The sequence below is a fragment of the Microtus oregoni genome, unplaced genomic scaffold, assembly GCF_018167655.1.
Source record: "Microtus oregoni isolate MIOR12 unplaced genomic scaffold, Mior012 000031F_ref0000149, whole genome shotgun sequence".
NCBI classification, from domain to species: Eukaryota; Metazoa; Chordata; class Mammalia; order Rodentia; family Cricetidae; genus Microtus; species Microtus oregoni.
In genome coordinates, this window is record NW_024543090.1 from 12,408,916 (window position 1) to 12,436,796 (window position 27,881).

Below are 27,881 nucleotides of genomic sequence, written 5' to 3' on the forward strand. Positions count from 1 at the left end.
TAAAATGGGCCATACTGCACAATGGATTATTACACAGCTGTCAGAAAAGAATGTCATTATGAAACTTGCTGGCAAATAAATGAAACTACAAATAACTCATCATAAGAGAGGTAACCCACACTCAGAAAGATACTAATTATAAAACCAATGGTCATGAAGTATACTCAGGTAACTTTCACGAAGATTTTATTCACTACATAACTATATGAGGATATTCAAAAATATTACGATAAATTTTATTAAAAACATAGAAGAATACTTTGATTGCATTCCTGTGTGGAAAGAGTTCATATTTAGAATTTAAGACAAAGGAAAACAATTTAAAAATACATGTCATATTTTTTTAAATGTTAAATAATATCTATATCAAAAGATTGATAAAAATTTTAAATATGAACATATTTGCAAGTTTTAATTATGTTTCACAGAGACAATCTTGGTTTGTGAACAAATTAGTACATGTTACTGAATATTATAAATTTCTTTTGAAACCCAGGAATTTGTCTATAAACCTTTTCATAGCATGTTTTATCTCTTTATTTCTCAGTGTATAAATGGTTGGATTTAGGAGAGGTGTAAAAATAGAGTAAAACACAGCAAGAAATTTATCAAACCAGGTGATACTGAGGGGCCACACATAGATGAAGATGCAGGGAACAAAAAAGATCATCACCACTGTGATGTGGGCACTGCATGTGGACAGAGCCTTAGATGCACCAGATTTAGAGCTCTGGCCAACAGTGATAAGGATATATGTGTAAGAAATGAGCAACAGAGTGAAGCAGCTTACAACTACAACCCCACATTCAGCATTCATTAAAGTGTTTAAATGATGATAATCTATGCAGGCTAGCTTGATCACCAATGGCATATCACAAAAGAAACTGTCTATTTCCTTGGGACCACAAAAAGGCAACTGTACAACCACTGCCAAGTAACTCATACCATGTATAAAGCCAGTAGTCCAAGAAATCAACACCAACCCAGTGCATCTTTTCAGGTTCATAATGGTGAAGTAGCGGAGGGGTTTGCAGATGGCCACATAACGGTCATAAGCCATTACCACCAACAGCATCATCTCTCCTCCAGCAATGCAATGGGAGAAAAAAACTTGGGACAAGCATCCTGTAAAGGAGATGGTCTTGTATTCTCTGAGAAAGTCTGATATCATCTTAGGAGTAATGTTTGAGGAAAGACACAAGTCAATAAAGGACAGGTTGGCCAACAAGAAGTACATGGGAGAATGGAGATGGGGGTCAGTGGTGATTAAAACAAGGATGACAATATTTCCAGACACGATGAGCAGATAAAGTATGAAAAATATCACAAAGAGAAAGACCTGAAGCTTTTTTGAGTTGGTAAGTCCACAAAGAATAAATTCTGATACCACAGACTGATTGCCCCAATCCATTGCACTCAGTGAGTTTTCAGAGTGACCTACAAATTAAGAAATATTAAGAATTAGTCATACTAGGAAGGTTACTTCTTTTGTAGAACTTAACATTCACATTGAAACTTACCGGACTAGAAACACAAAAATGTAATGAGAAATGCGAGGCTGCCCAAGTGAAAGCTAATGACTGAGAGCCACTCCCCATAAACAAATAAGCACAGCTGTACTTTGTCAGCATTGGATGAGTGTGACCTTATACTTCAGTGATTATCAACTATTCATTTCAAAACAGAGACAGTGTGCTTATACAGATCTGTTAGATAATATTCAAACTAAATGGTGAATAATATTTCTCCTTTTTCTTCTGTATATAGTGATTCTAAACTTGTGGGTCTTATCATCCTTTATCTTTTGAAATCTCTAAGTGGGTGGAATCCAGCAGGTGAACAATGAGTTCCCTGATGCTATCATCAGATCTATTTAACAGTCCTGACTTTTGAGGACTCAGAAAGGTGAAGTAAGGATAAAAAACAAGGTAATTATGAAGGCATCAAGTAACAACACATCTATGTGCTATAGCAGCATGATAGCATAAAAGTTAACACATGTGCCTTGCAAAGATTTACCAAATATCTAAGGAAAATACACTGATATACAGCAAAGAATTTGTGTTTCTTGAAAAAATTGATTTTTCACATGGAAGTTTCTGTTCAACCTAAAAATTTCCAGGATAACTTTTTATTTGTTTTAATTATTTCTTTGATTTTTGAGATGTTATTTTAGTTACACCATTTCCCCCTTTCCTCTCTTCTCTATAAATCATACAATAGACCTTCTCCATGCTCTTTTTCAAATACTGACCTCTGTTTCCAGTAATTACTATTGCATGCATATATGCTTATACCTAAATATGACCTGCTCTGTCTGAATATTGTTACCTGTAAGCTGTAAGAGAAGACCATTTGGTACTGGATAACCTACTAATGTGTTCCTCCTTGAGGATGATTGTCTGTCAAATTCTTAGTATATCTTAGTTGTCTTTCTTCGTTGTGTATGGTTGACTCTTCCTGGAGTCCCTTGTCTTCTTTAGCATGTCCGCTGTTATTGTCTTTGTTCAGGACATGCTCAGGCAGTCATGATAGAACTGTGCCACAAATGAAAGGAAAAACTATCAATGAGAGCAAGCTAATTTATTTTTAAAGCTGTGTCAGACTACTTTTGACATCTGCTGCATTGTAGAACCAAGTTTCATGCAATGCCTTTTAAAATGCCTCCTCTAATATTATAGATCTATGACACTACTACATCATACATCTATGGATGTAAAATACTTTACACCTATTTTATGATACATTATGGTGACCATGATTCATCAAAATACTTTTAATGATCTTACATGGGATGTTTTATTTCTAGGTGAGGAATGAGACATTAGTAAAAATGGTGCCAGATATTACAATAGCTTTAAAGTATTGCACATTCAATGTAACATGTAGTAAAGATGTAGAAGAAAATATACATTCAGAAATCATTAAGCTTTTCTAATACCCACAGTACAATGATACATGAGTTTTGTCCTTTTATCATATTTTTTTAGTTTATTTTTAACAAAATGGTGCTTAAATTATAGGTAATTATTTTGTTGTTCAAATGATATCTTTGTATAAAATATATAATGATACACACATATAAAACAAATATTTATGTATGACATTTGTTTATATTTATTTCAGGTAATACATACATTTGATATCAAATACATGTGAATGTGTTTAACCTTTCTTTGATATACATATATCTTATACTTTCCTAAGGTCATGCATACATGTTTATTTATACACATAAAGACATATATAAAAGACATTGACATGTTTCCTTTCAGGAACATAACAACCATTTCAATATGCTCTGCTCTTGCCCAGGACCTATCAGTATATTAGAAGACACAGTGACATACAATAATCTATTGATGTGTCACTGTAATTATTGTGGCAATTCGAATGTTTGCTTATACATTAACAATCTTTAATGAAGGGAGACAAACTTAATTATCTCTCTTAGAGTCTAGAAACAAATTATTTATTTTCTTCTATGTATAACAATTTTCTATATTGATTGCTCTTCTATTCAAGTGCTAAACTTTACAATAGTCACAATATTTATACTTATTTAAGTATTTATGGATATAGTGATATTTATAGAACTTAATAGATATCAAGAGACAATAATGATTTAAAGAGTGATATTTTAGTAGCTTCTAACTTTGTTTTGTTAGCAGATAGGTTGCTATTATGTTTTTATCTGTCTGTTTGTTTTTAGGAGGTATAGGTTTATTTAAATTTTAAATGTGCTTTTAATTGAAATACAATTGCATCATTTCTTTTCTTCCCTTCATTCACTCAATTTCCTCCCAACTATCCTCCCTAAACCCTTCTAGAACCAAAACTATAGGTGACAGAATTTTTCTTCAGTTATTATTCTTACACACACACACACACACACACACACACACACGTATTTCTGTGCACAAATATATGCTCATACCTGTTTAGTCCAGTTTTGTTTTTGCATCCTAAGCCAGTGCTGACCACTATACTTTGACAACAAATTAAGGAGCTCATCTTGGGAGCTGCTAAAACTCCTTCTCCCTGGAGTCAATAATTTTCACAATTTTTTTTTTCAATTTTGGTTCTATAATGACTGTGTGTTACTTCTGTTCTCATTTGATTTGTTGTCATCTTTACTATTTCTATGCTGAAAGTTATATATTCACTCTGAATTTAAAATGCTTGGTGTTGTTAATTTGAAGGGAATAATCGTACAGTGGTAGTTGGATAAAGCTGTTATGGATTATCTAATATAGAGTGATGAGTTGATGTAGACATGAATAGGAAAGAAATATTAGAGGTGAAAAAAACACGTTAACTGGCCTCCAAAGATGACATAGAACAAAAAAAAACAGTTCTCAGAAAACACATTAAGTATTCATCAAAGGATATAACTAGAAATAGATGGAGAATTTTCTAACAGAAGACTATCAGAGAGCTGACTTACCAAAATTATAATTTTCTCTTTGGTCACACTTTCTTCCCATCTGATGTGTGCTTTTGAAGACATTCATATTATGTAAAAACAATCTTCCTTTGAGCCTGACCAATCCTCACTTCCTGACATTGTCCCCTGGGTGAACCATGTCAGTTGTTCTGTGTACTGAACAACATGAGAACCTTGGAAACAATTATCTTGGACATCTCTGAGGGATTTTTTCTGTGAAGAGTGATACTGAGTGATACAAATTTGTGGAAATAGAAAGACAAATAAGACCCTCTGTTAGTCAGCCCAGCCTTGATAATGTTAGTCAACTTTTCAAAATTATGCATTTTGCCAAGGAGGACGAAGGAGAAGCATGTTGCTGCCAAGTCTGTTACTGTATCAATATAAACAAAGTAACTCAAAATGCAAAGTTATGAGACCATTTGCTAAAAGTATAACATATGACTAGAACAAAATCCTTATTGTGAACCTAATTTCCTAATGTATGGCAAATCTGTCTCAAGTCGTTGTCACATAACTGACGTATTTCATTATACTCCATACTTGCATGTGATATTTCTAAGTTTAAAATGACTGGTAAAATATTTAAGCTCCATTATGATGATAATTTGGCTATCATTTTCATGAATGCATGTGAGTTTGTGTTATAGTGTATGTACATTTATATGTGTACATGTATATATACGTACACATATATATGCACAAATACACACACATATGCAGCTCAGAGGGTCTCTCTGTTAATTCTGTTCTTCTACCATTTTTCTAGGGTTTGTTCTTAGGATATCGGACTTGTAGTGAGTGACATTTCATTTGTTTTTAATAAATAAATCTTGCATGAGGATCGGAAAAGTAAAACAGCCATACTGGACAGTCTTACAGACTAGGCAGCAATAATGTACATCTTTAATCATGGTAGCCACAATGACACACACTTATAATCCCAAACTCCACATCAAGTTGCCGTAGAAACCAAGTGGAAGTGCCCTTAATCTGAGAACTAGAGAGGGTTATAAAACAGGAGAAGATAGCTCTCAGTTTCAGTCTCATTCTGACATTTCCTGGAGGTAGGGTCACCAATTTGGGGTTGAGATAGACGAAAGAGCCAGTGACCAGCTCCTTTGCTTTTCTGATCTTCAGGTAAAACACTAATATCAGTCTCCTCACTTTTATTAATCATGCTTAAATTTTGTGCCAAACATGGGGATTGAACCCAATGACCCTGAAAGGAGGAGTCCAACATCCTACCAACTGTGCTAGATGGGATACTGCCAGTAACTTCATTGTAAAGAATACTCTCAATAAGTTAAGGAATGGGGCAAAACCAGCCAAAAAGCCTCACCTTTAATTCAAACCATATCACTTAGCAGTTTAAGATTTATACAGTAAGAAAACCATAGAGATATACAGTAAAGACAGATTCAGAAGTAAAAGCTTCTGAAACAGTTTTCAGTGTGTTTACAAAATATGTGTAGGCTTGGGAGAGAAAAGAAAAAGAATAGAAAAGTTCTTCTAAAAAGCAATAAAGTAGCTGGGCATGGTGGTGCATGTCTTTAATCCCATCTTTCAGGAGTAGAGGCAGGTGGAACTCTATAAGTTCAAAGCCAGTCTTGTATACAAAAACTAGTTCCAGCACAGGCTCCAAAGATACAGAGAAACCATATCTCTTAAAATAAATCTTTGATGTATACTCTGTACTGGTTGCAAAATTGTGCTAAATCATTGGCGCCACAAAATTGTGAGAGTAAACAATGAATGTCTAATTTGACTTAAAGTTCTCCCCACAAGATGAAACTCATAACCAACCAAGAACAGAGGCCAGGTTGCCCAGAGTCCAAAACAAAAATAAAATGTGCAGATTCAAAAAAATGATAAAATGATTGAATCCTAATGATATTCCTCTATTCTCATAGATCATTGCCTTATTCAAACATTATTGAAAAAGCTTTATCACACAGAAGATGGAACCAAATACAGAGACCCACAATCAGATGTTATACAAAGAGAGAGATTTTGAAACATACAGCTCTAAATGAGATATCTCCATCAAAACTTTTCAGTCAGAGTACAAAAAAATATGGAAAAATAAATGGAGAAACAGTGTAAGAACCAGAGGGAATGGAGGACACTAGGAGCACAAGGTCCTCTAAATCAATCGAGAAAAAAAACTTAGGTGAACTCAAAAAGACTAAAGAAGCAAGCAAAGGGCCTTCATGAGTTTGCACCAAGTCCTCTGCATATAAATATTATAGCTTTCATGTTTGGAGTTTTATGGGACTCCTGAGTGTGTGAATGAGAGGTTCTGCGATGCTAGTGCCTCCTCTTAGGACTCTTTTTATTCAGTTGCTTCGCAGTGTCCAATTTCAATGTAATGAATTTCATTTTATCTTATATTTTATTCTATTTTATTTTGTTGTCACTTAAAACCAGCTCTTTTCTAATGAAAGACAGAAAGTGAAGGGATCCAGAGAGGCAAGAAGGTGAGAGGAGCCAGGAGTTAAAGAGAGAGGAAACTATAATAAGGATATATTGCATGAGAAAATAATCAATTTTAGTATGTGGCATAAACAAATTTATAATCATCTACCACCTTCTAAGTAAATTAAAGTCTATAACAGAGTGAAAACAAGGGCTTTAATAATAATAATAATAATAATAATAATAATAAATAAATAAATAAATAAATAAAGCCTTTCATTAAAAAAAATTGGCCGGGGTGAAAATCAGTAAAATAATAATGACCACAAAAACTTGAAAAAATAGTGCATAAAAACATCCACAAAAATAGTTAAAATTTAACAAATGACACTTTCCTTTCTTTAGGTAGAAATACCAAACTTATTAAATATTCTAAACATTCTTGGTTTTTGTCATAAAATAACAAAACTAAAATATTACATAATGTGATTATTAATAAGGAAGAAAAAATAGCATATATATTCTTTGATATTTTATGGATAAGGAGAATTATTTAATATACAGGAGATAATATTTTGGGAAAATTCAAGTACACCACCTAAAATTGTAATGAAGAAATTAGATAAACAATTCATGGGCATGTGGTGTTATACAGAATTATACACAGGTAACTTTTACTAAGATTTTATTTGTAAGATAAATATGCAGGGTTAGTTAAAAATGATAAGCAAAAAAATTTAAAAACTTATATGAATACTTTGATGGCATTACTGTGTGGAAAAGGCTCATATTTAGAATTTAAGATAAGAGATTTTCTGCTGATGAATAAACGTCATATTTTTAAATGTTAAATTGTATATATATATATATATATATTAAAAGATTGGTATACATTTTCAATATAAACCATATTTGTTGATTTTTAAATATATTTTGCAGAGTCAAACTCATGGTGTTAATCAATTAGCACATGTTTCTGATATTATGAATATCCTTTGGGACCCAAGCATTTGCCTATGAACCTTTTCATAGCTTTTTTCATTTCTTTATTTCTCAGTGTGTAAATGGCTGGGTTTAGTAGAGGTGTAAAAACAGAGTAAAACACAGCAAGAAATTTGTCCAACCAGGTAATACTGAGGGGCCACACATAGATGAAGATGCAAGGCAGAAAGAAGATCATTACCACCGTGATGTGGGCACTGCATGTGGACAGAGCCTTAGATACACCAGATTTAGAGCTCTGGCCAACAGAGATTAGGATATATGTGTAGGAAATAAGCAACAGAGTGAAGCAGGTTACAGCTACAACCCCACATTCAGCATTCATTAACGTATTTAGATCATGGTAATTTATGCAGGCTAGCTTGATCACCAATGGCATATCACAAAAGAAACTGTCTACTTCCTTGGGACCACAAAAAGGCATCTGCACAACCACTGCCAAGTAACTCATACCATGTATAAAGCCAGTAGTCCAAGATATTAACACCAACCCAGTGCATCTTTTCAAGTTCATAATGGTGAAATAATGGAGTGGTTTACAGATAGCCACGTAACGGTCATAAGCCATTACCACCAATAGTACCATCTCTCCTCCAGCAATGCAATGGGAGAAGAAAACCTGAAACATACAGCCTGCAAAGGAGATGGTCTTGTATTCTCTGAGAAAGTCTGATATCATCTTAGGAGTGGTGTTTGAGGAAAGACACATGTCAATAAAGGACAGGTTGGCCAACAAGAAGTACATGGGAAAATGGAGTTGGGGGTCAGTGGTGATTAAAACAAGGATGACAATATTTCCAGATACGATGAGCAGATAAAGTATGAAAAATATCACAAATAGTATGACCTGAAGATTCTTAGAATTGGTAAGTCCCAAAAGCATAAATTCTGACACCAAAGACTGATTACGCCCATCCATTTTATTCAATGAGTCCTCAGATGTGACCTACAAGTTAAGAAAGATAAAGAATTAGTCATAATAGGAAGGTTAATACTTTTGTAGAACTTAACATTCAGTTTGAAGCTTACTTGAATAGAAATACATATGTAAAGAGAAATGTAAGGGAAATATGAGTGACCCTGCTGTTAAGTGAAAGCCAATGTGCCAAGAGCAACTCCCCATGAAGAGAAGCATCAGGTGCAACTGTTATCCACATGTTCTAATAGGAAATTTTTCTACAGGAGTGCACTGAAAAAGCGGGTCAACAATGTGAAAAATAAATGTGTGTGGTCAGAATTTATCACTAGCAAGCATGATATTCTGTAACAGAAATGGGGTTTAAACACAGAAATTGCATTGAAGGCCAGGACAAATGGTCAGATAGGATGTTACCCTCATTGGAAGCATGTATGATGATTTCATTGAGCATCAGTAAAATAATATCTATGACATAAATAAATATAAAAATTTTAGCTTAACAGTCTGAAGTAGAGAATTGAAAAAAAACTCAATACCTCCAGGAGAAAGCATGCAGAATGCCATATACGATATACATAAATACCAGATAAATATATTGACACAGATCCATAGTTATGTATTAATAAGTATGTATCTTTCACTTTATTTAGTCAACTAAACTGTTTAACAAAATATTATTGCAAAATTCATAGGAGTGGTGTTTCCAAAGAACAAGGCAACATGTATTCAAATCTGAGCTCTGAATGTCACGTTTAGTTCATTCTTAGCACTAGAGAAAAATGTTGATCTGAAGTTGCATCAACAGATGTTGAGAATCCTTAGATGTTAAAATATTGTAGTGTCATTATATGAATAAGTCACTACCATAAATCAATCAACAGTATATTTTCTCAATATATCACTTATATACCCAATATCTTTGCTTTTTTAAAGAAGAGAATAAATTACATAAACATGTAAGCAGAGCTGTACTTTGTCAGCCTGGATGAGTGTGACATTATACTTTCAGTGATCCTCAGTTTTCATCTCAAATCACAGACGGCGTGCTTATAGTGATCTAATCCATAATATTAAGCTGAGTGGTTGATAATATTTCTCCCTTTTCTCCCACACTTAGTGATTCTCAATTTGTGGGTCTTATCATCCTTTATCCTTTGAAGTCTCTAGGCGGGAGGAATACAGCAGGTGAACAATGAGATCTCACATGTTACATCAGAACTATTTTCTGTTTTCTGAGGACTCAGAAAAGTGGCATAAGGATAAAAACAAGGAAATTCTGAAGGCATCAGGTAACAACACACCTATGTGCTATAGCAACATGATAGCAGAAATCTAAACAAATGTGCCTTACAAAGATTTACCAAATATCTAAAGAAAATACACTGCTATACAGCAGAAAGTTTGTGTGCCTTGATAATTTTGATTTTTCACATGGACACTTCTGGTCAACCTGAATATTTCCAGGACAACTTTTTGTTTTGTTTTATTTTAATTATTTCTTTGAATTTTAGATTATAATTTATATACATAACTAACCCCTTCCTCTATTTCCTATAGATAATAAAATAGATCTATTCCATGCTCTCTCGAATTCATAGCCTCTTTTCTAAGTAGTTACTACTTCATGAATATATGCTTATACTTAAATATAACCTGCTCATCTGAATAAAGTTACTTGTATATATAAGCTGTAAGAGGTGATTATTGGGATTTGATAACCTACTTTATGCTCCTCCCTGAAGAAGACTATTTCTCCAACTCTTAACATTTCTTAGTTGTCTTTTTTCTTTGTATATCGAGTAATCCTGGAGTTCCCTTTAATATGTTCTCTGTTACTGTATGTGTTCTGCACACGCTCAGGCAGTCATGATAGAATTGTGCCACAAATGAAAGGAATTACTGTCTAAGAGAGCAAGCTCATTTCTTTTCAGAGTGGTGTCAGACTACTTTTGACAGCTGCTGCATTGTAGAACCAAGTTTCATGCAATGCCTTTTAAAATGCCTCCTCTAATATTATAGATCTGTGAACCACTACATCATACATCTATTGATGTAAAATATTTTATATCTGATTGATGATATGATCTGGTGACCATGATTAATCAAAACTCTTTAAGTAATGGTACTCAGGTTATTTTATTTCTTTATCGTGAATAAGCCAATAGTAACAATGGTGCCAGATACTACAATGGCTTAAAAATATTACAAACTCAATGTAACCTGTAGTAAATATGTACAAGAAAATAAACACATGAGAATCACTAAGTTGTTCCAGTATCCAGAGAACAATAATGCATGTTTTTACTACCTTTTCATATTTTCTAGTGTATTATTAAGCATGATGGATCTTAAGCTTATAGGAAATTATTTCTCTGTTCAAATGAGCACTTTGTTTAAAATATGTAAGCGTAAACACATATAAAACATATGTGTGTGATATATACATACATAGTTATTCATTTAGTTCAGGGAATTCATACCTTTATTGTGAAATACAAATGTAAGTGTGTAAACTTTCTTCAAAATACTTACTACATATGGTTTCCTAAGGTCATGCATACCTGTTTGGTAACTATGAGATAGGCAAATTTATAAGATATTTGACATGCTAATTTCCTTTCAGGAACATAACAACCATTTCACCGTTCCTTACCTTACCCAAGATCTATCAGTATTTTAGAAGATCGAAAAACATACAATATTCTATTAAAGTGTCACTGTTACTTTTATGTTTAATTTAGTGCTATTTATTTTATTCTGGGTTTAATGTATTTCTATATTGATTGCCCTTCTATCAAAGTGCTGAACTTTGTAATAATCTCAATACTTATATTTATTTAAGTATTTATGGATATAGTCATATTTATAGAACTTAATAGATATCAAGTGACAGATGATAATGATGTAAAGAGTGATATTTTAGTAGTCCTAAGTTTGTTTTGGTGGCAGATAGGTTGCTATTGTGTTTCTGTCTGTTTGTTTTTTTTTTCAGGGGAGTGTGCTATTTAATTTTTAAATATGCTTTTAATTAAAATATAATTGCATTACTTTCTTCACTCCCTTCCTCCTACAAATTCCTCCCAACTATCCTCCCTAAACTCTTCCAGCAGCAAAACTGTAGTTGATAGCATTTTTCTTTTGTAATTATTCTTACACACACACACACACACACATACACACAAATACACACAAATACATACACATAACTGGTTTAGTATAAGTTTACTATTGAATCCTAATTCAGGGCTGACCACTCTGCATTTAAGGAGCTCATCTCTGGGAGCAGCTAGCCCTCCTTCTTCCTGGAGTCTTTTGTTTTCACAATTTATTTTGAATTTTGGTTCTATAATGACCATGTATTACCTCTATTCTCATTTGACTTGTTGTCAACTTTACTATTTATTTCTATGCTGAAAATTATATATTCACTCTGATTTAAAAATGCTTGGTCTTGTTAAGTAGAAGGGAATATTTGTACAGTGGTAGTTGGATACAGCTGTTATGGATTATCTGATAAATAATGATCTTCTGATGTATACATAAATAGAATATAAATATGAGAAATGAGAAAAAAATCACATTAACTGGCCTCCAAAGATGACATAGAACAAAGAAACAGTTCTAAGTCAAACACATTGGGTATTGGTCAAAAATGATAACTAGAAATAGATGGAGAAGTTCCTAACAGAAGACTATCAGAGAGCTGACTTACCAAAATCATAATTTTCTCTTTGGTCACACTTTCTTCCCATCTGATGTGTGCTTTTGAAGACATTCATATTATGTAAAAACAGTCTTCCTTTGAGCCTGACCAATCCTCACTTCCTGACATTGTCCCATGGGTGAACCATGTCAGTTGTTCTGTGTTCTGAACATGAGAACCTTGAAAATAATTATCTTGGACATCTCTGAGGGATTTCTCTGTGAAGAGTGATACTGAATGTTGCAAATTTGTGATAATAGAAAGACAAATAAGACCCTCTGTTAGTCAGCCCAGCCTTGGTAATGTTTGTCAACTTTTCAAAGTTATTCACTTCAACAGTGAGGACAAAGGAGAAGCATGTTGCTGCCAAGTCTGTTACTGTATCAATATAAACAAAGTAACCCAAATGCACAGTTATGAGATACTTTTCTAAAAGTGTGAGATATAACTAGACCAAAATCCGTACTCTGAACACAATTTCCTAATGCATGGCAACCCAGTTCCAAGTCTTCATCATTACTGATGTATTACATTGTGCTTTATACTTGCATGTGACATTGCTAGGTTGGAAATAACAGAAAAGATATTTTAGGCCCCATTATGTTTTTTAAACAATTTAGCTATACTTATCATGTATGCATGTGAGTGAGTTTGTGCTATAATGTATGAGCATGTATATGTGTACATATATAAAACATATAGATATAGATATATGCACACAAACAGACACACGCATGCAGTTCAGAAGGTATCTGTGTCAATTCTGTTCTACCTTTATCAATTTTCTGCAGGTTGCTCTCAGGTTGTCAGATTTGTATTGGCATTTAATTTTTATTTTAATAAATAAATCTTGCCTGAGGATCAAAAAAGTAAAACAGCCATACTGGCCAGCCTTCCAGGCTAGGTAGCAATGACACTCACTTTTAATCACAGTAGCAACACTAAAGTGCCATAGAAACCAGGTGGTAGTGGTGCATGCCCCTAATTCCAAAACTAGAGAGAATTATAAAACAAGAGGTGATAGCTCATAGTCTCTGTCTCATTCTGAGGTTCCCTGGAGGCAGGATTACCAATTTTGGACTGAGATAGAAGAAAGAGATAGAGACCAGCTCCTTTAATTTTCTGGTCTTCAGATTGAACACAAATATCAATTTCTGCATTTTTATTAATTGTGCTTCAAATTGGCATCCAACATGGGGCTCAAACCCATGACCCTAGAAACGGGAGTCCAATGTTCTACCAGCTGAGCTAGATGATCTCCTGCCAGTACCTTCATCATGAAGCAATACTCTAAATAATTTAAGAACTGGGGTGAGGCCAGCCACTAAAGCCTCACCTTTAATACTAGGCATATCACTTAGCAGTTTAAGACTCATGAAGTCAGGAAACCATAGAGATATACAGTAAAGATAGATTTAGAAGAAAAAGTTTCTATACAGTTTTACAGTGTGCTTAAAAATATATGTAGGCTTGAGAGAGAAAATAAAAAAAAATAGAGAAAGTCCTCTTATAAAGCAATAAAGTAGCTGGGCATGGTGGTGCATGTCTTTAAGCCCATCTTTAAGGAGGCAGAGGCAGGTTGAACTCTATGAATTCAAAGCCAGCTTGCTATACAAAATCTAGCTCCAGGAGAGGCTCCAAAACAACAGAGAAATCATGTCTCTTAAAAATAATCTTTGATTTATACTCTGTATTGGTTACAAAAATGTGCTTAAGCAATGGTGCCATAAAACTTATGGAAGTAGGGACTGGGGAGATGACTCAGAGGTTAAGAGCCTTGCCTGCTCTTCCAAAGGTCCTGAGTTCAATTCCCAGCAACCACATGGTGGCTCACAACTATCTGTAATAAGGTTTGGTGCCCTCTTCTGGCCTGCAGGCATTCACACAGACAGAATATTGTATACATAATAAACAAATATTTTTTAAAAAACTTATGGAAGTAAACTATGAATATCTAATTTGACTTAAAGTTCTCTCCACAAGATGAAACTTATAATCAACAAAGAATTAAAGACCAGGAAACCAAGAGACCAAAACAAAAATAAGTGCAGATTAAAAAATGATAAAATGGTTGAATCCTAATGATATTCCTCTATTCTCAAAGATCATTGCCTTATTCAAACATTACTGGAAAAGCTTCATCATGCAGTAGATGGAACCAAATATAGAGACCCACAATAAGATGCTATACAAAGAGAGCGATTTTGAAATATACAGCTCTAAATGGAATATCTTCTTCAAATCTTTTCCCTCAAAGCTCAAAAACTAAGAAAGAAAAATAAATGGAGAAATCGTGTAACAACCAGAGGGAATGGAGGATACTAGGGAAAAAAGATCTTCTAAATGAACCAAGAAAAATCTTATATGAACTCACAAAGACTAAACTAGCAAGCACTAGGGTTTCATGAGTTTGTGCCAAGTCCTCTGCATATAAGTATAGCTTTCAGCTCAGAAGTTTTATAGGATTCCTGAGTATGTGAATGAGAGGATCTCTGATTCTAGTGCCTTCTCTTAGGTCCCTTTTTCTTCTGTTGCTTTGCCATGCCCAACTTCAATGTAATAAATTTCATTTTATCTTATATTTTATTCTATTCTATTTTATTTTGTTGTTATTACTTAAAACTTGCTCTTTTCTAATGAGAGACAGAAAGACAGGAGATCCAGATAGGCAAGAAGTGAGAGAAAAACACAAGTAAAGAGAAAGAAAACTGTAATAAGTATATATTTTCCAGCTAAGGAGAAGTAATTAAATATTACAAGAGCAAATATTTTAGGAAAATTCAAGTTCACCATTAGAAGTTATAATCATGAAAATAGAAAACCAATTAGTGAGCATGGGGTATAATACAGAATCATATTTAGGTAACAGTTACTAAGATTTTATTCCTAAGATAACAAATATATGGGCTTGCTGAAAAATATTAAGCAAAAATTTTTAAAAACATAAAAGAATAATTTGATGGCATTACTATGTGGAAAATTTTCATATTTAGAATTTAAGATAAGGAATTCATAAAGTTCTGCTGATTGATGAATAAATTTAATACTTTTAAAAATGTTAATTTATAACTATATTTAATTGTTGGTATAAATTTTTAATATAAACCATATTTGTTGGTTTTAAATATATCTCATAGAGTCAATCTCATGGTGTTAAGCAATTAAAACAGGCTTCTAAATATTATGAAGATATTTTAGGAATATGCCTATGAAACTTTTTATAGCATTTTTTTTGTCTCTTTATTTCTCAATGTATAAATGGCTGAGTTTAGCAGAAGTGTAAATGCAGAGTAAAACAAAGCAAAATACTTGTCCAACCAGGTAATACTGAGGGGCCATACATGGATGAAGATGCAAGACAAAAGAAGATCATCACCACCATGATGTGGGCACTGCATGTGGACAGAGCTTTAGATACACCAGATTTAGAGCTCTGACCAACAGAAATTAGGATATATGTGTAGGAAATGAACAACAGAGTAAAGCAGGTTACAGCCCCAACCCCACATTCAGCATTCATTAAAGTGTTTAAATCATGGTAATCCATGCAGGCTAGCTTGATAACCAATGGCATATCACAAAAGAAACTGTCTACTTCCTTGGGGCCACACAAAGGCATCCAAAACATCACAAAGAGTGTGACCTGAAGATTCTTAGAGTTGGTAAGTCCCAAAAGCATAAATTCTCACATCACAGATTGATTGCCCCCATTCATTTCACTCAGTGCATACTCAGAAATGGCCTACAAATTTAGAAAGATTAAATTTAGTCATAATAAGAAGATTAGTTCTTTTGTAGAACTGTATATTAACTTTGAAACTTACCTGGATGGAAAGACATAAATGTAAAAAGGAATGTAAGGCAAACAGGAGTGACGCTGCTGCCCAAGTGAAAGCTAATGAGCCAAGAGCAACTCCCCACGAAGAGAAGCATCAGTGCGACTGATATCCACATGTTCTATCAGGAAATTCCTCTACAAGAGAGCAGCAAAAAGGCAGGACACCATGTAAAAAATAAAAGTGTGTGGTCTGAATTTATTACTAGCAATCATGATATTTTATAACAGAAATGGGGTTTAAATACAGAAATTGCATTCATGATCAGTAAAAATGGTCAGACCCGATGTTACCATTTTTGGAAGCATGTATAATGATTTCACTGAGAATTTGTAAAATAATATCAGTGACTTAAATAAATTAAAATTTCCGCTTAAAAATCTGAAGTAGATAATTGGAAAGTCTCAGGACCTAAGGGAGGAAGCATACAGAATGCCATTTAAGATATACACAGATATCAGATAGAAATATTAAACAAGGTTCACATTTATTAATAAATTTATATCTTTGATTTTAGTTATTCAACTAATCTGATAAACAAAATATCACTGAAAAATCCATTGGAGTGAAGTTACTAAAGAACAAGGCAAGATGTACTCAAATCTGAACTCTGAAAGTCACGTTTAGTTCATTCTTAGCACTAAAGAAAAATGTTGATCTGAAGTTGCATCAACAGATACCATTTTAGTTTCTTTATGTGAATAATAAGTCATATACTATCAATCTATAAACAATATATTTTCTCAATATATCACGTATCTACCAATTATCTTTGTTGTTTTAAAGAAAGGAATAAATTACATAAACATATAAGCAGAGCTGTTCTTTGTCAGCCTTAGATGATTGTGACATTATACTTTCAGTGATCATCAATTTTCATCTCAAATCACAAACAGGGTGCTTATGCTGATGTAAGAGAGTACTAATCTGGATGATGGATTAAATTTCTCCCTTTTCTCCCACATTTAGTGATTCTCAACACGTGGGTCTTATCATCCTTTATCCTTTGAAATCTCTAAGTGGGAAGAATCCAGCAGGTGAACAATGCTATCATCAGAACTATTTGACAGTCCTGTTTTTTAAGGACCAGAAATGTGGAGTAAACATAAAAAAAAAACAACAAAATTTAGAAGACATGGGTAACAACACATCTATTGTTATAGCAGCATGATAGCATAAAAGTAAACACATGTGCCTTGCAAAGATTTACCAAATATCAAAGGAAAATACACTGATATACAGCAAAGTGTTTCTATTTCTTGATAATTTTGATTTTTTACATGGAAGCTTCTGATTAACCTGACAATTTCCAGGACAACTTTTTGTTTTATTTTATTTTAATTATTTCTTTGGTTTTTTAGATTATAATTCGGTTCCATTATTACCTCCTTCCTACTATTTCCTAAAAATCATATAATAGACCTATTTCATGCTCTCTTTCAAATTCATAGCCTCTGTTTTCAGTAGTTACTACTTTCTGAATATATGCATATACCTAAATATAACCTGCTTAGTCTGAATACTGTTACATATATATATTGTAAGAGGTGGCCATTTGGTATTAGATAATCTACTATGTGCTCCTCCGTGAGGAAGACACCATCTTCAGCTCTTAACATTTCTTAGTTCTGGGGCTGGAGAGATGGCTCAGCGGTTAAGAACACTGCCTGCTCTTCCAAAGGTCCTGAGTTCGATTCCCAGCAACCACACGGTGGCTCACAACCATCTGTAATGACATCTGGCGCCCTCTTCTGGCCGCAGGCATACATGCAGACAGAATACTGAGAATACTGTACACATAATAATAATAAATAAATAAATCTTAAAAAAAAACATTTCTTAGTTCTTTTTTATCTTTGTGTATGCTTGAGTCAGCCTGGAGTCCCCTGTCTTCTTTAACATAATCTCACTTATATTTTTTTTTTGTTTCGTATACATTCAGGAAGTCATGATAGAACTCTGCCACAAATGAAAGGAATTGCCTTCTCAGAGAGCAAGGGCATTGCTCTTCAGAGCCGTTTCAGACTATCACTTTGACCTCTACTGCAAAATAGAACCAAGTATCATGTTGCAAGCAGGCCACTTGGTTGTTTCTGGCTGCCCTGCAGCTCTGAAATAATCACACAAAAATTGTGTTATTTAAATCGATGTTTGGCTCATTAGCTCAAGTTTCTTATTGCCTAACTCTTACATATTAATTTAACCCATCTCTATTAATCTGTGTATTGCCACAAGGCTGTGCGTTACCTTCCAAAGTTCTGCCACCTGTCTCTAGTGGGGTTACATGGATTCTCTCTCTCTCTCTCTCTCTCTCTCTCTCTCTCTCTCTCCCCGCCTTCCTTCTCCCAGCACTCATTTTAGTTTTTCCTGCCTACCTATGTTCTGCCCTATCAACAGCCTAAGGCATTTTTTTATTCACCAATGGTACTCACAGCATACAGAAGGGAATCCCACATCACCACCCCTTTTCTGTTTAAATAAAATGGAAGGTTTAAACATTAACATAGTAAAATAACATATTGCATATTACAGGTAACAAATAAAAATTATAGTTACAATATTAATATCTACTTTATCTTTTATCATAACTAAGAAAAACTATATTATTACTATCTATTCTTCAACTCCATCAAAGACTCCAGAAGGATATAATACTACTTAAATAAAAATGAAGTACATTGTAAGCAACTTCCAAAACTCTGGAATTGGCAGAAACATCTCACTTCCTGAACAGTCACCCAAAGTTCCTCTGTACCATTGGGGCATCCATCTTTACCCTACAGGCCCATAGTATCCAGCAGACTTCTCCATTAAGCAGAAAATTTCAAAGACAGTTCCAGCCTATATTGGCAGTTTGTCAGTCACATTTTTTCTGTATCCTGAAGAATATCTAGCACACACTTTTATGAAACAGGATATCCAAAGGACCATCTCACCTTTACACAAGTTCAGCAGTTATTTCTGTGTGGGTCCTTCATGTCTAGTTCACACAGCGTACCACCAAGCCATCCAGACAAGAGTAGTTTTTTGCCTAAAAGGCTAACAGATGAAGATCCTCTTTGATGCCCATCTTCCTCTTGAAGTAATTGGTGCTGCCAGGAACAGATGTGTCTCACTGTCATAAAAGTCCTAACTTCTTGAAATATTCATATGCTATATTCTGTAGGGCTTGGAAAGGTTTGAAGAACACCAATCTAATTGAAACAAATCTCTATATACCTAGAAAACCTAACAAGCATGACTAGAAGGTTGATTATTATAGATGATTACCTATTAACCTAATTTCTTAATTATACATTACATTTTTAAATGAGCTGGACAAACATAATTTAATCACAATCAGAAATACACATACACAGTACAACAAAATTAACCTTAAATTTGTATCAATAAACCAAGATCCATACCAATGCAAATCTCTATATCATGTCCCCCTTTAAATGTAAACAAACATTTATATACAATATTTGGGAAGTGGGCATTTGTCTGTCAAAAATGCCTCCTGCCATTTGTTGTGTGAATTATTTTCTTTTGGGGGTGTTCACGGCAGCCTTTCAGGGGTCTTGGTCCAACAAACCACATTACCCTGAAATTAATCCACAGGTTCTCATCCTCTGTAGAAACAAAAGAAGGACCTCATTTCCAAAACAACATATCCTTAGATCCATATTCTGAAATTAAGATACCTTTATAATATACATGCTGGCTTAGCTTAGCAGCCCATACAATGAACTGTTTCTCTGTACTTAGCTCCTTCACATTCAAAAATTCAAAGAAAATACAATAATATACATAATCCAGACTCTATGTATATTCTATCTTTATATGGCTTTTCTTACTCTATTGCTTTTAATATTTATTTTATTATCTTTACTCTAATTTATGAATTCTGTACTCTGTGTCTTTAAAAACTTTATTTTAATTTTAAAATTATTTACTTCCTTTATAAATCTGTATACTCTTTTTATTCTCTTTCTCAAACCTACTTATATTTATCCAACACTACCACACAATTAGAGGTCTTTTCCATCTGAATTTGTCTTGTTCTGTATTTGTAATTCATTACTGTCAAGGATTACTTCTTAAAATGCTAAGTGCTTCTTAAAAACATAAGCTGTATTATTGTTAGGTAAAATTCAGTACTTCCAGCTTGCTCTGCAGTCTAGAATGGTTGAGCTCTTTGCTGTCCCTGAGAGCCATGTGCATTGCAGCATTTTTAGGCACACATCCAGTCTATGTTGCAATTAAGCAAGTTGTAGCACAATTCTTTTAAATGCTCAGCTTCCTGAAAGTATCAGAGTTTGTGCTAATAGCACAGCCCACAGCCAGGAAGCCACTATTTTAAAATCATGGCTTTTTTCTGCTACCACTGAATCAGAAAGACCTCTCTTGAAAGAGTTACAGCACAACTCCAGCAAGGTAGGCCCATTAGAGACAAAAAAAAAATGTAGCTAAACTCTGTTTTTTTGTGTGTGTGTCTAAAATTCCATTCCCAGGCCTCTCAGGTTTTATGTGGATTTTAGTTTGCCACGTTGGCATCAATTTGTTGAAGGGGGGGTGCTAGTTTGTTTCCTGTCATCTCAGACTCCCAAAACAGTCACACAGAAGTATATTATTTAAATCACAGCTTTTCCCATTAGCTCTAGCTTTTTATTGGCTAACACTTACATATTAATTTAACCCATCTCTATTTATCTGTGTATTGCCATGAGGCTGTGGCTTACCAGCTAAAGTTCCAGCATCTGTCTCCAGTGGGGCTACTTGGTTTCTCTCTCTCCACATTCCTTCTCCCAGCATTTGGTTTAGTTTCCCTGCCTACCTATCTTCCCTATCAACAGGCCAAGGCAATTTCTTTATTCACCAATGGTATTCACAGCATCAAGAGGGGAATACCAAATCATTAAGTAAGGTCATTTAAATTAACTTTTCTAGTATTACAGATGTATGACACTAATACATTATGTATCTGTGGGTGTAAAATATCTTATATCTGATTTATGATACATTCTGGTGACGATGGTTCATCAAAACTCTTTTTAGATGTTACTCCGTATATTTTATTTCTAGACGATATATGAGATATTAGTAAAAATGCTGTCAGACACTATAATAACATAAAAATACTACACACTCAATGTAACCTGTAGCCAACATGTAGAAGAAAATAAACACATGGGAATCATTAAATCTTTCTAGTCTGCAGAGTATGATGATACATGAATTGCCCCCCTTTATCATATTTTCTAGTGTATTTTTAAACAGCATCGTTCATAAAGTTATAGACAATTATTTCTTTATTCAGTTCAGCTCTTTGTATAAAATATTCAAGCATACAAACATAAAATATATGTGTGACAAATATATATACATATATACATATTTATATATTAGTTTAGGTAATACACACCTTTGCTATGAAATATGTGTGTATATGTGTGACTTTATTTAAGATACTTGCTACTTATACTTTCCTAAGGTCAAACATACCTGTTCATTAACTATGAGATAAGCAGATATAAAAGACATTTGACAGGCTAATTTCCTTTCAGGAACATAACAACCATTTCACAATTCTCTTCTCTTGCCCAGGACCAATTAGTATTTTAGAAGACCCAATGACATACATTATTCTATTAAAGTGTAACTATAATTTTTTGTTTAACTCAAAGTCAATTCTAATGTTGGCTATTACATGAACAATATTCAATGAAGGGAGACAATCTTAATTATATTTTTTAGAGACCAGCAACAAGATATTTATTTTCTTCTATGTCAAAGTTTTTCTATACTGATTGCCCTTCGATCAAACTGCTAAACTTTGTAATAATCTCAATATTTATACTTCTTTAAGTTTTTATGGATATAGTGATATTTATAGAACTTAATAGACACCAAGTGATAGATAATAAGGATTTAAAGGGTGATAATTTAGTAGCTTTAAGTTAGTTTTCCTTGCAGATTGTGTGCAATTGTGTTATTGTATGTCTGTTTTGTTTGTTAGTGTATAAGGTTAATTTTAATTTTTAATGCAAATACATAATATCGCTTCCTTTCCCCCCTCAAATTCCTCACAAATACCCTCACTAAACCCTTCCAGTACCACCACTACAGTTGATAGCATTTTTTTTGGTAATTTTATATAGGTACACAAATATATACACATGACCTGCCCAATTTTATTATTGCATCCTAATATAGGGCTGAACACTCTACATTTGAAAACAAATTAAGGAGCTCATCTCTGGAAGCAGCTAACTCTCCTTCTTCTTGGAGTCATTAATTTTCAGTATTTTGTTTTTCAATTTGAGTTCTCTAATGGCCATGTATTACCTCTATTCTCATTGATTTGTTGTCATCTTTACTATTTCTATGATGAAAGTTATATATTCACTCTGATTTTAAAATGTTTGGTCTTGTTAAGTTGAAGGGAATAATCATACAATGGTAGTAGGATAAAGCTCTTATGGATTATCTGATAAAGAATGATGATCTTCTGATGTAGACATAAATAGGAGAGAAACATGAGAGATGGGAAAAAATCATATTAACTGGCCTCCAAAGATAACATAGAACAAAGAAACAGTTCTCAGTAAACACACTGGGTATTGGTAAAAAGGGATAACTAGAAGTAGATGGAGAACTTCGTAACAGAAGACTATCAGAGAGATGACTTACCAAAATTATAGTTATCTCTTTGGTTACACTTTCTTCCCATCTGATGTGTGCTTATGAACACATTCATGTTGTGTAAAAACAGTCTTCCCCTCAGCCTGACCAATTCACTTCCTGACATTGTCCCATGGGTGAACCATGTCAGTTGTTTTGTATTCTGGATATAATGAGAACCTTAGAAATAATTACCTTGGACATCTCTAAGGGATTTCTCTGTTAAGAGTAATACTTAGTGCAGAAAATTTGTGAAAATATAAAGACAAGGAAAACCCTTTGTTCGTTAGCCCAGCATTGATAGTGTTAGTCAACTTTTCAAAATTATTCACTTCACCAAAGAGGATAAGAAGAAGCATGCTGCTGCCTAGTTTTTTATTGTCTTAATATAAACAAAGTAACTCAAATGCATAGTTAGGAGAAAATTTGTAAATGTGTGAGATATGAATAGAACAAAATCCATGCTGGGAACATAATTTCCCAATGTATGAAAAATCTATTTCATTTCTTCATCACATAATTCATAGATTTCATTGTGCTCCATACTTGCATGTGATATTGCTAGGTTTGAAATATCTGGCAACATACTTATTCCCCATTATGTTTTTAAAAATAATTTAGCTATACTTATCTATGCTTGTGAGTTAGTGTATGCTATGGTGGTATATGTGCATGTATAAATGTACATATATACATATATGTGTGTGCTCATGTGTGTACACTTATGCAGCTCAGAGGGTCTCTCTGTCAATTCTGTTCTACCTTTATCAATTTTTTTAGGTGTTTTTCTCAGGGTGTTAGATTTGTAGTGGCATTTAAATTGTATTTTAATAGCTAAATCTTGCCTGAGGATCAAAAAAGTAAAACAGCCACACTGGTCAGCATTACAGACTAGGCTGCAATTACACACATTTTTAATCCCAGTAGTCACACTAAATTGCCATAGAAAGCAGGTGGTAGTGGTATATGCCCTTAATCCTAGAACTAGAGAGGATTATAAATCAGGAGGAGATAGCTGTCAGTCTTAGTCTCATTCTGAGGTTTCCTGGAGGTAGGAAAACCAATTTTATACTGAGATAGAAGAAAAAGCCAGTGACTGGCTACTTTGCTGTTTTGGTCTTCATATTGAACACCATCATCAGTGTCTACATTTTTATTAATTGTGCTCCATTTGGCAATCAACATGAGGATCAAATCCATGACCCTGGGAACAGGAGTCCAATGTCCTACCAGATGAATTGGGTGGGCTCCTGCCAGTACCTTCACCATGAAACTATACTCTTAAAATGTTAAGGAATGGAGCAAAGCCAACCACTAAAGCCTCACTGTTATCCTAGCTATATATATCACTTAGCAATTTAAGACTCATGCAGTCAAGAAACCATGGAGATATATAGTAAAATCAGATTCAGAAGAAGAAGTTTCTAAACATTTTACAGTGTCTTTAAAAATATATGAAGGCTTGATAGAGAAAAGAATAAGTATAGGGAAAGTCCTTTTAAAAAGCAATAAAGTAGCTAGGCATGGTGATACATGTCTTTAGCTCATCTTTCAGGAAATAGAGGCAGGTAGAACTTTGTGAGTTTGAAGCCAGCCTGGTATACAACTAGTTCCAGAACAGGCTCCAAAGCTACAGAGAAACCCTGGCTTAAAACAAACAAACAAGGAAATAAATAAATAAATAAATAAACTTTGTTTTATACTGTGTACTGTTTGCCAAATTATGCTAATGGTATGGTGCCACAAAACTTGTGGGAGAAAACAATGAATGTCTAAATTGACTTAAAGTTCTCCCCACAAGATGAAAACTCATATCTATAAAAGAACCAGAGACCGGGCAGCTTAGAGGACAACACAAAAATGTGCATATTCAAAAAAATTATAAAATGATTGAATCCTAATGACATTCCTCTATTCTCATAGATTATTGCCTCATTCAAATATTACTGGGAAAGCTTCATCATGCATTAGATGGGAACAAATACAGAGACCCACAATCAGACATCATACAAAGAGATATTTTGAAATATAAAGCTCTAAATGGAATATCTCTATCAAGCTTTTTCCCTCAGAGATCAAATATGAAAAAAATGAATGGTGAAACATTGTAGAACCAGAGGGAATGGAGGACACTAGGAGCACAAGGTCCTCCAAATAAATCGAGAAAAAACTTACATGAACTAACAAAGACTAAAGCAGCAAGCACAGGGCTTTTATGATTTAGTGCCATACCCTCTTCATATAAATGTAGCTTTCATCTTAGAAGTTTTATGGGACTCCTGAGTGTGTGAATGAGAGGATCTCTGATATTAGTGCTTTCTCTTAGGTCTCTTTTTCTTCTGTTGCTTTGCAGTGTCCATCTTCAATATAATGAATTTCATTTTATCTTTTATTTTATTTTATCTTGTTGTTATCACTTAAAACCTGCTCTTTTCTAATGAAAGACAGAAAGTGAGGGGAATCCCAATAGGCAAGAAGGTGAGAGGAACCAGAAATAAAGAGAAAGGAAACTGTAATAAGTATATATTGCATGTGAAAATAAGCAATTTTAATATGTAGCTTAAGTAAATATATAATCATCTCCCAGATTATAAGTATATTTAAGTCTATATAAAACTGACAACATGTTACTTTTAAATAATAATAATAAAATAAAGACTTTTCCTTTAAAAAATATTGTCCAGGGTGAGACTCACTAAGGTAATAATGACCATAATAAGTTGAAACATTACTACATTTAAACATCCACAAAATGGTTAAAATTTAAAAATGACACTTTCTTCTCTTTAGTGGAAATACTAAACTTATTAACTGTTTTAAAACTTCTTGTTTTTTTTCTACAAAATAACAAAACCAAAATATTATGTAATGTGATTATTAAAAAGGAAGACAGTATCAAGTATATATTCTTTGATATTTCCCGGCTAAGGAGAAATAGTTACATAATACAGGCGAAAATATTTTAGGAAAATTCAAGTTCACTATTAGAATTTATAATCATGAAATTAGAAAAACATTTAATGGGCATGTGGTGTTATACAGAATTATATTGAAGTAACATTTATTAAGATTTTATTTGTTAAGATAAATATATGGGGTTGCTCAAAAATGTTAAGCTAAAATTTATTAAAACAATAGAAGAATACTTTGATGGCATTCCTGTGTGGAAAAGGTTTATATTTATAATTTAAGAAAAAGAATTAACAGTGTTCTGCTGATTGATGAATAAATGTCATATATTTTAAAATGTTAACTTGTATCCATATTAAAAGATTGGTATAAAATGTCAATATAAACTGTATTTGTTGGTTTTAAATATATTTCATAGAGTCAATCTCATGGTGTGAAGCAATTAGTGCATGTTTCTGAATATTATGAATATCCTTAGAGTCCCAAGAATTTGCCTATGAATCTTTTCACAGCATTTTTCATCTCTTTATTTCTCAATGTATAAATGGCTGGGTTTAGTAGTGGTGTAAAAAAGGAGTAAAACACAGCAAGAAATTTGTCCAACCAGGTAATACTGAGGGGCCACACATAGATGAAGATGCAAGGCAGAAAGAAGATCATTACCACCGTGATGTGGGCACTGCATGTGGACAGAGCCTTAGATACACCAGATTTAGAGCTCTGGCCAACAGAGATTAGGATATATGTATATGAAATCAGCAATAGAATGAAGCAGGTTACAGCCACAATCCCACAGTCAGCATGCATTAAAGTATTTAAATCATGATAATCTATGCAGGCTAGCTTAATCACCAATGGCATATCACAAAAGAAACTGTCTACTTCCTTGGGACCACAAAAAGGTAGCTGCAAAACCACTGCCAAGTAACTTATGCCATGTATAAGGCCAGTAGTCCAAGAAATCAACACCAACCCAGTGCATCTTTTCAGGTTCATAATGGTGAAGTAGTGGAGGGGTTTGCAGATGGCCACATAGCGGTCATAAGCCATTACCACCAACAGCACCATCTCCACTGCACCAACACAATGGGAAAAGAAAATCTGGAAAATGCAGCCTGCAAAGGAGATGGTCTTGTATTCTCTGAGAAAATCTGATATCATTTTAGGAGTGGTGTTTGAAGAAAGACATAAGTCAACAAAGGACAGGTTGGCCAAGAAGAAGTACATAGGAGAATGGAGATGGGGGTCAGTGGTGATTAAAACAAGGATGACGATATTTCCAAACAAGATGAGCAGATAAAGTATGAAAAATATCACAAAGAGTAAGACCTGAAGATTCTTAGAGTTGGTAAGTCCCAAAAGCATAAATTCTGACACCACAGACTGATTGCCCCCATCCATTTCACTCAGTGAGTCCTCAGAAGTGGCCTACAATTTAAGAAAAATTAAGATTTAGTCATAATAGGAAGATTACTTCTTTTGTAGAACTGTTTATTAACTTTGAAACTTACCTGGATAGAAATACATAAATGTAAAAAGGAATGTAAGGCAAACAGGAGTGACACTGCTGCCCAAGTGAAAGCTAATGAGCCAAGAGCAACTCCCCAAGAAGAGAAGCATCAGGTGCAACTGTTATCCACATGATCAATCGGGAAATCCCTCTACAAGATAGCAACAAAGAAGCAGGATGACAATGTGAAGAAAAAGTGCGTGGTCTGAATTTATCACTAACAATCATGATATTCTATAACATAAATGGGGTTTAAACATAGAAATTGCATTTATGTTCAGTACAAATGGTCAGACAGGATGTTACTGTTTTTGGAAGCATTATGATGATTGCTTTGAGCATTCGGAAGATAATATTAGTGACATAAATAAATTAAAATTTTGAGCTCAAACTCAGAAGTAGAGAATTGGAGACATTCAAAATCTCAGAGAGGAAGCATACAGAATGCCATATGACATATACACATTGAT

At 33.7% G+C, this 27,881-nt stretch overlaps 3 protein-coding genes across 3 annotated transcripts; all 3 read right to left on the reverse strand.

Annotated features, from left to right (window-relative positions):
- Window positions 1–472: 472 nt before the first annotated feature.
- LOC121465758 (olfactory receptor 4K3-like) lies at window positions 473–1,414 on the reverse strand. The gene has a single exon (XM_041679143.1). It carries the CDS (start codon window positions 1,409–1,411, stop codon window positions 473–475), a length of 939 nt encoding a protein of 312 aa, XP_041535077.1. The 5' UTR covers window positions 1,412–1,414.
- A 6,433-nt stretch (window positions 1,415–7,847) lies between these two features.
- LOC121465771 (olfactory receptor 4K3-like) lies at window positions 7,848–8,789 on the reverse strand. The gene has a single exon (XM_041679157.1). The coding sequence runs from the start codon at window positions 8,784–8,786 to the stop codon at window positions 7,848–7,850; it is 939 nt and encodes a 312-aa protein (XP_041535091.1). The 5' UTR covers window positions 8,787–8,789.
- Window positions 8,790–26,375: 17,586 nt separating this feature from the next.
- Window positions 26,376–27,305, reverse strand: LOC121465776 (olfactory receptor 4K3-like). Its single transcript, XM_041679165.1, has one exon. The coding sequence runs from the start codon at window positions 27,300–27,302 to the stop codon at window positions 26,376–26,378; it is 927 nt and encodes a 308-aa protein (XP_041535099.1). The 5' UTR covers window positions 27,303–27,305.
- Window positions 27,306–27,881: the final 576 nt, after the last annotated feature.

Coding starts and splice junctions, on each gene's coding strand:
- LOC121465771 (XM_041679157.1), bottom strand. CDS start 8,786: ATGGATGGGCGTAATCAGTCTTTGGTGTCAGAATTTATGCTTTTGGGA.
- LOC121465776 (XM_041679165.1), bottom strand. CDS start 27,302: ATGGATGGGGGCAATCAGTCTGTGGTGTCAGAATTTATGCTTTTGGGA.
- LOC121465758 (XM_041679143.1), bottom strand. CDS start 1,411: ATGGATTGGGGCAATCAGTCTGTGGTATCAGAATTTATTCTTTGTGGA.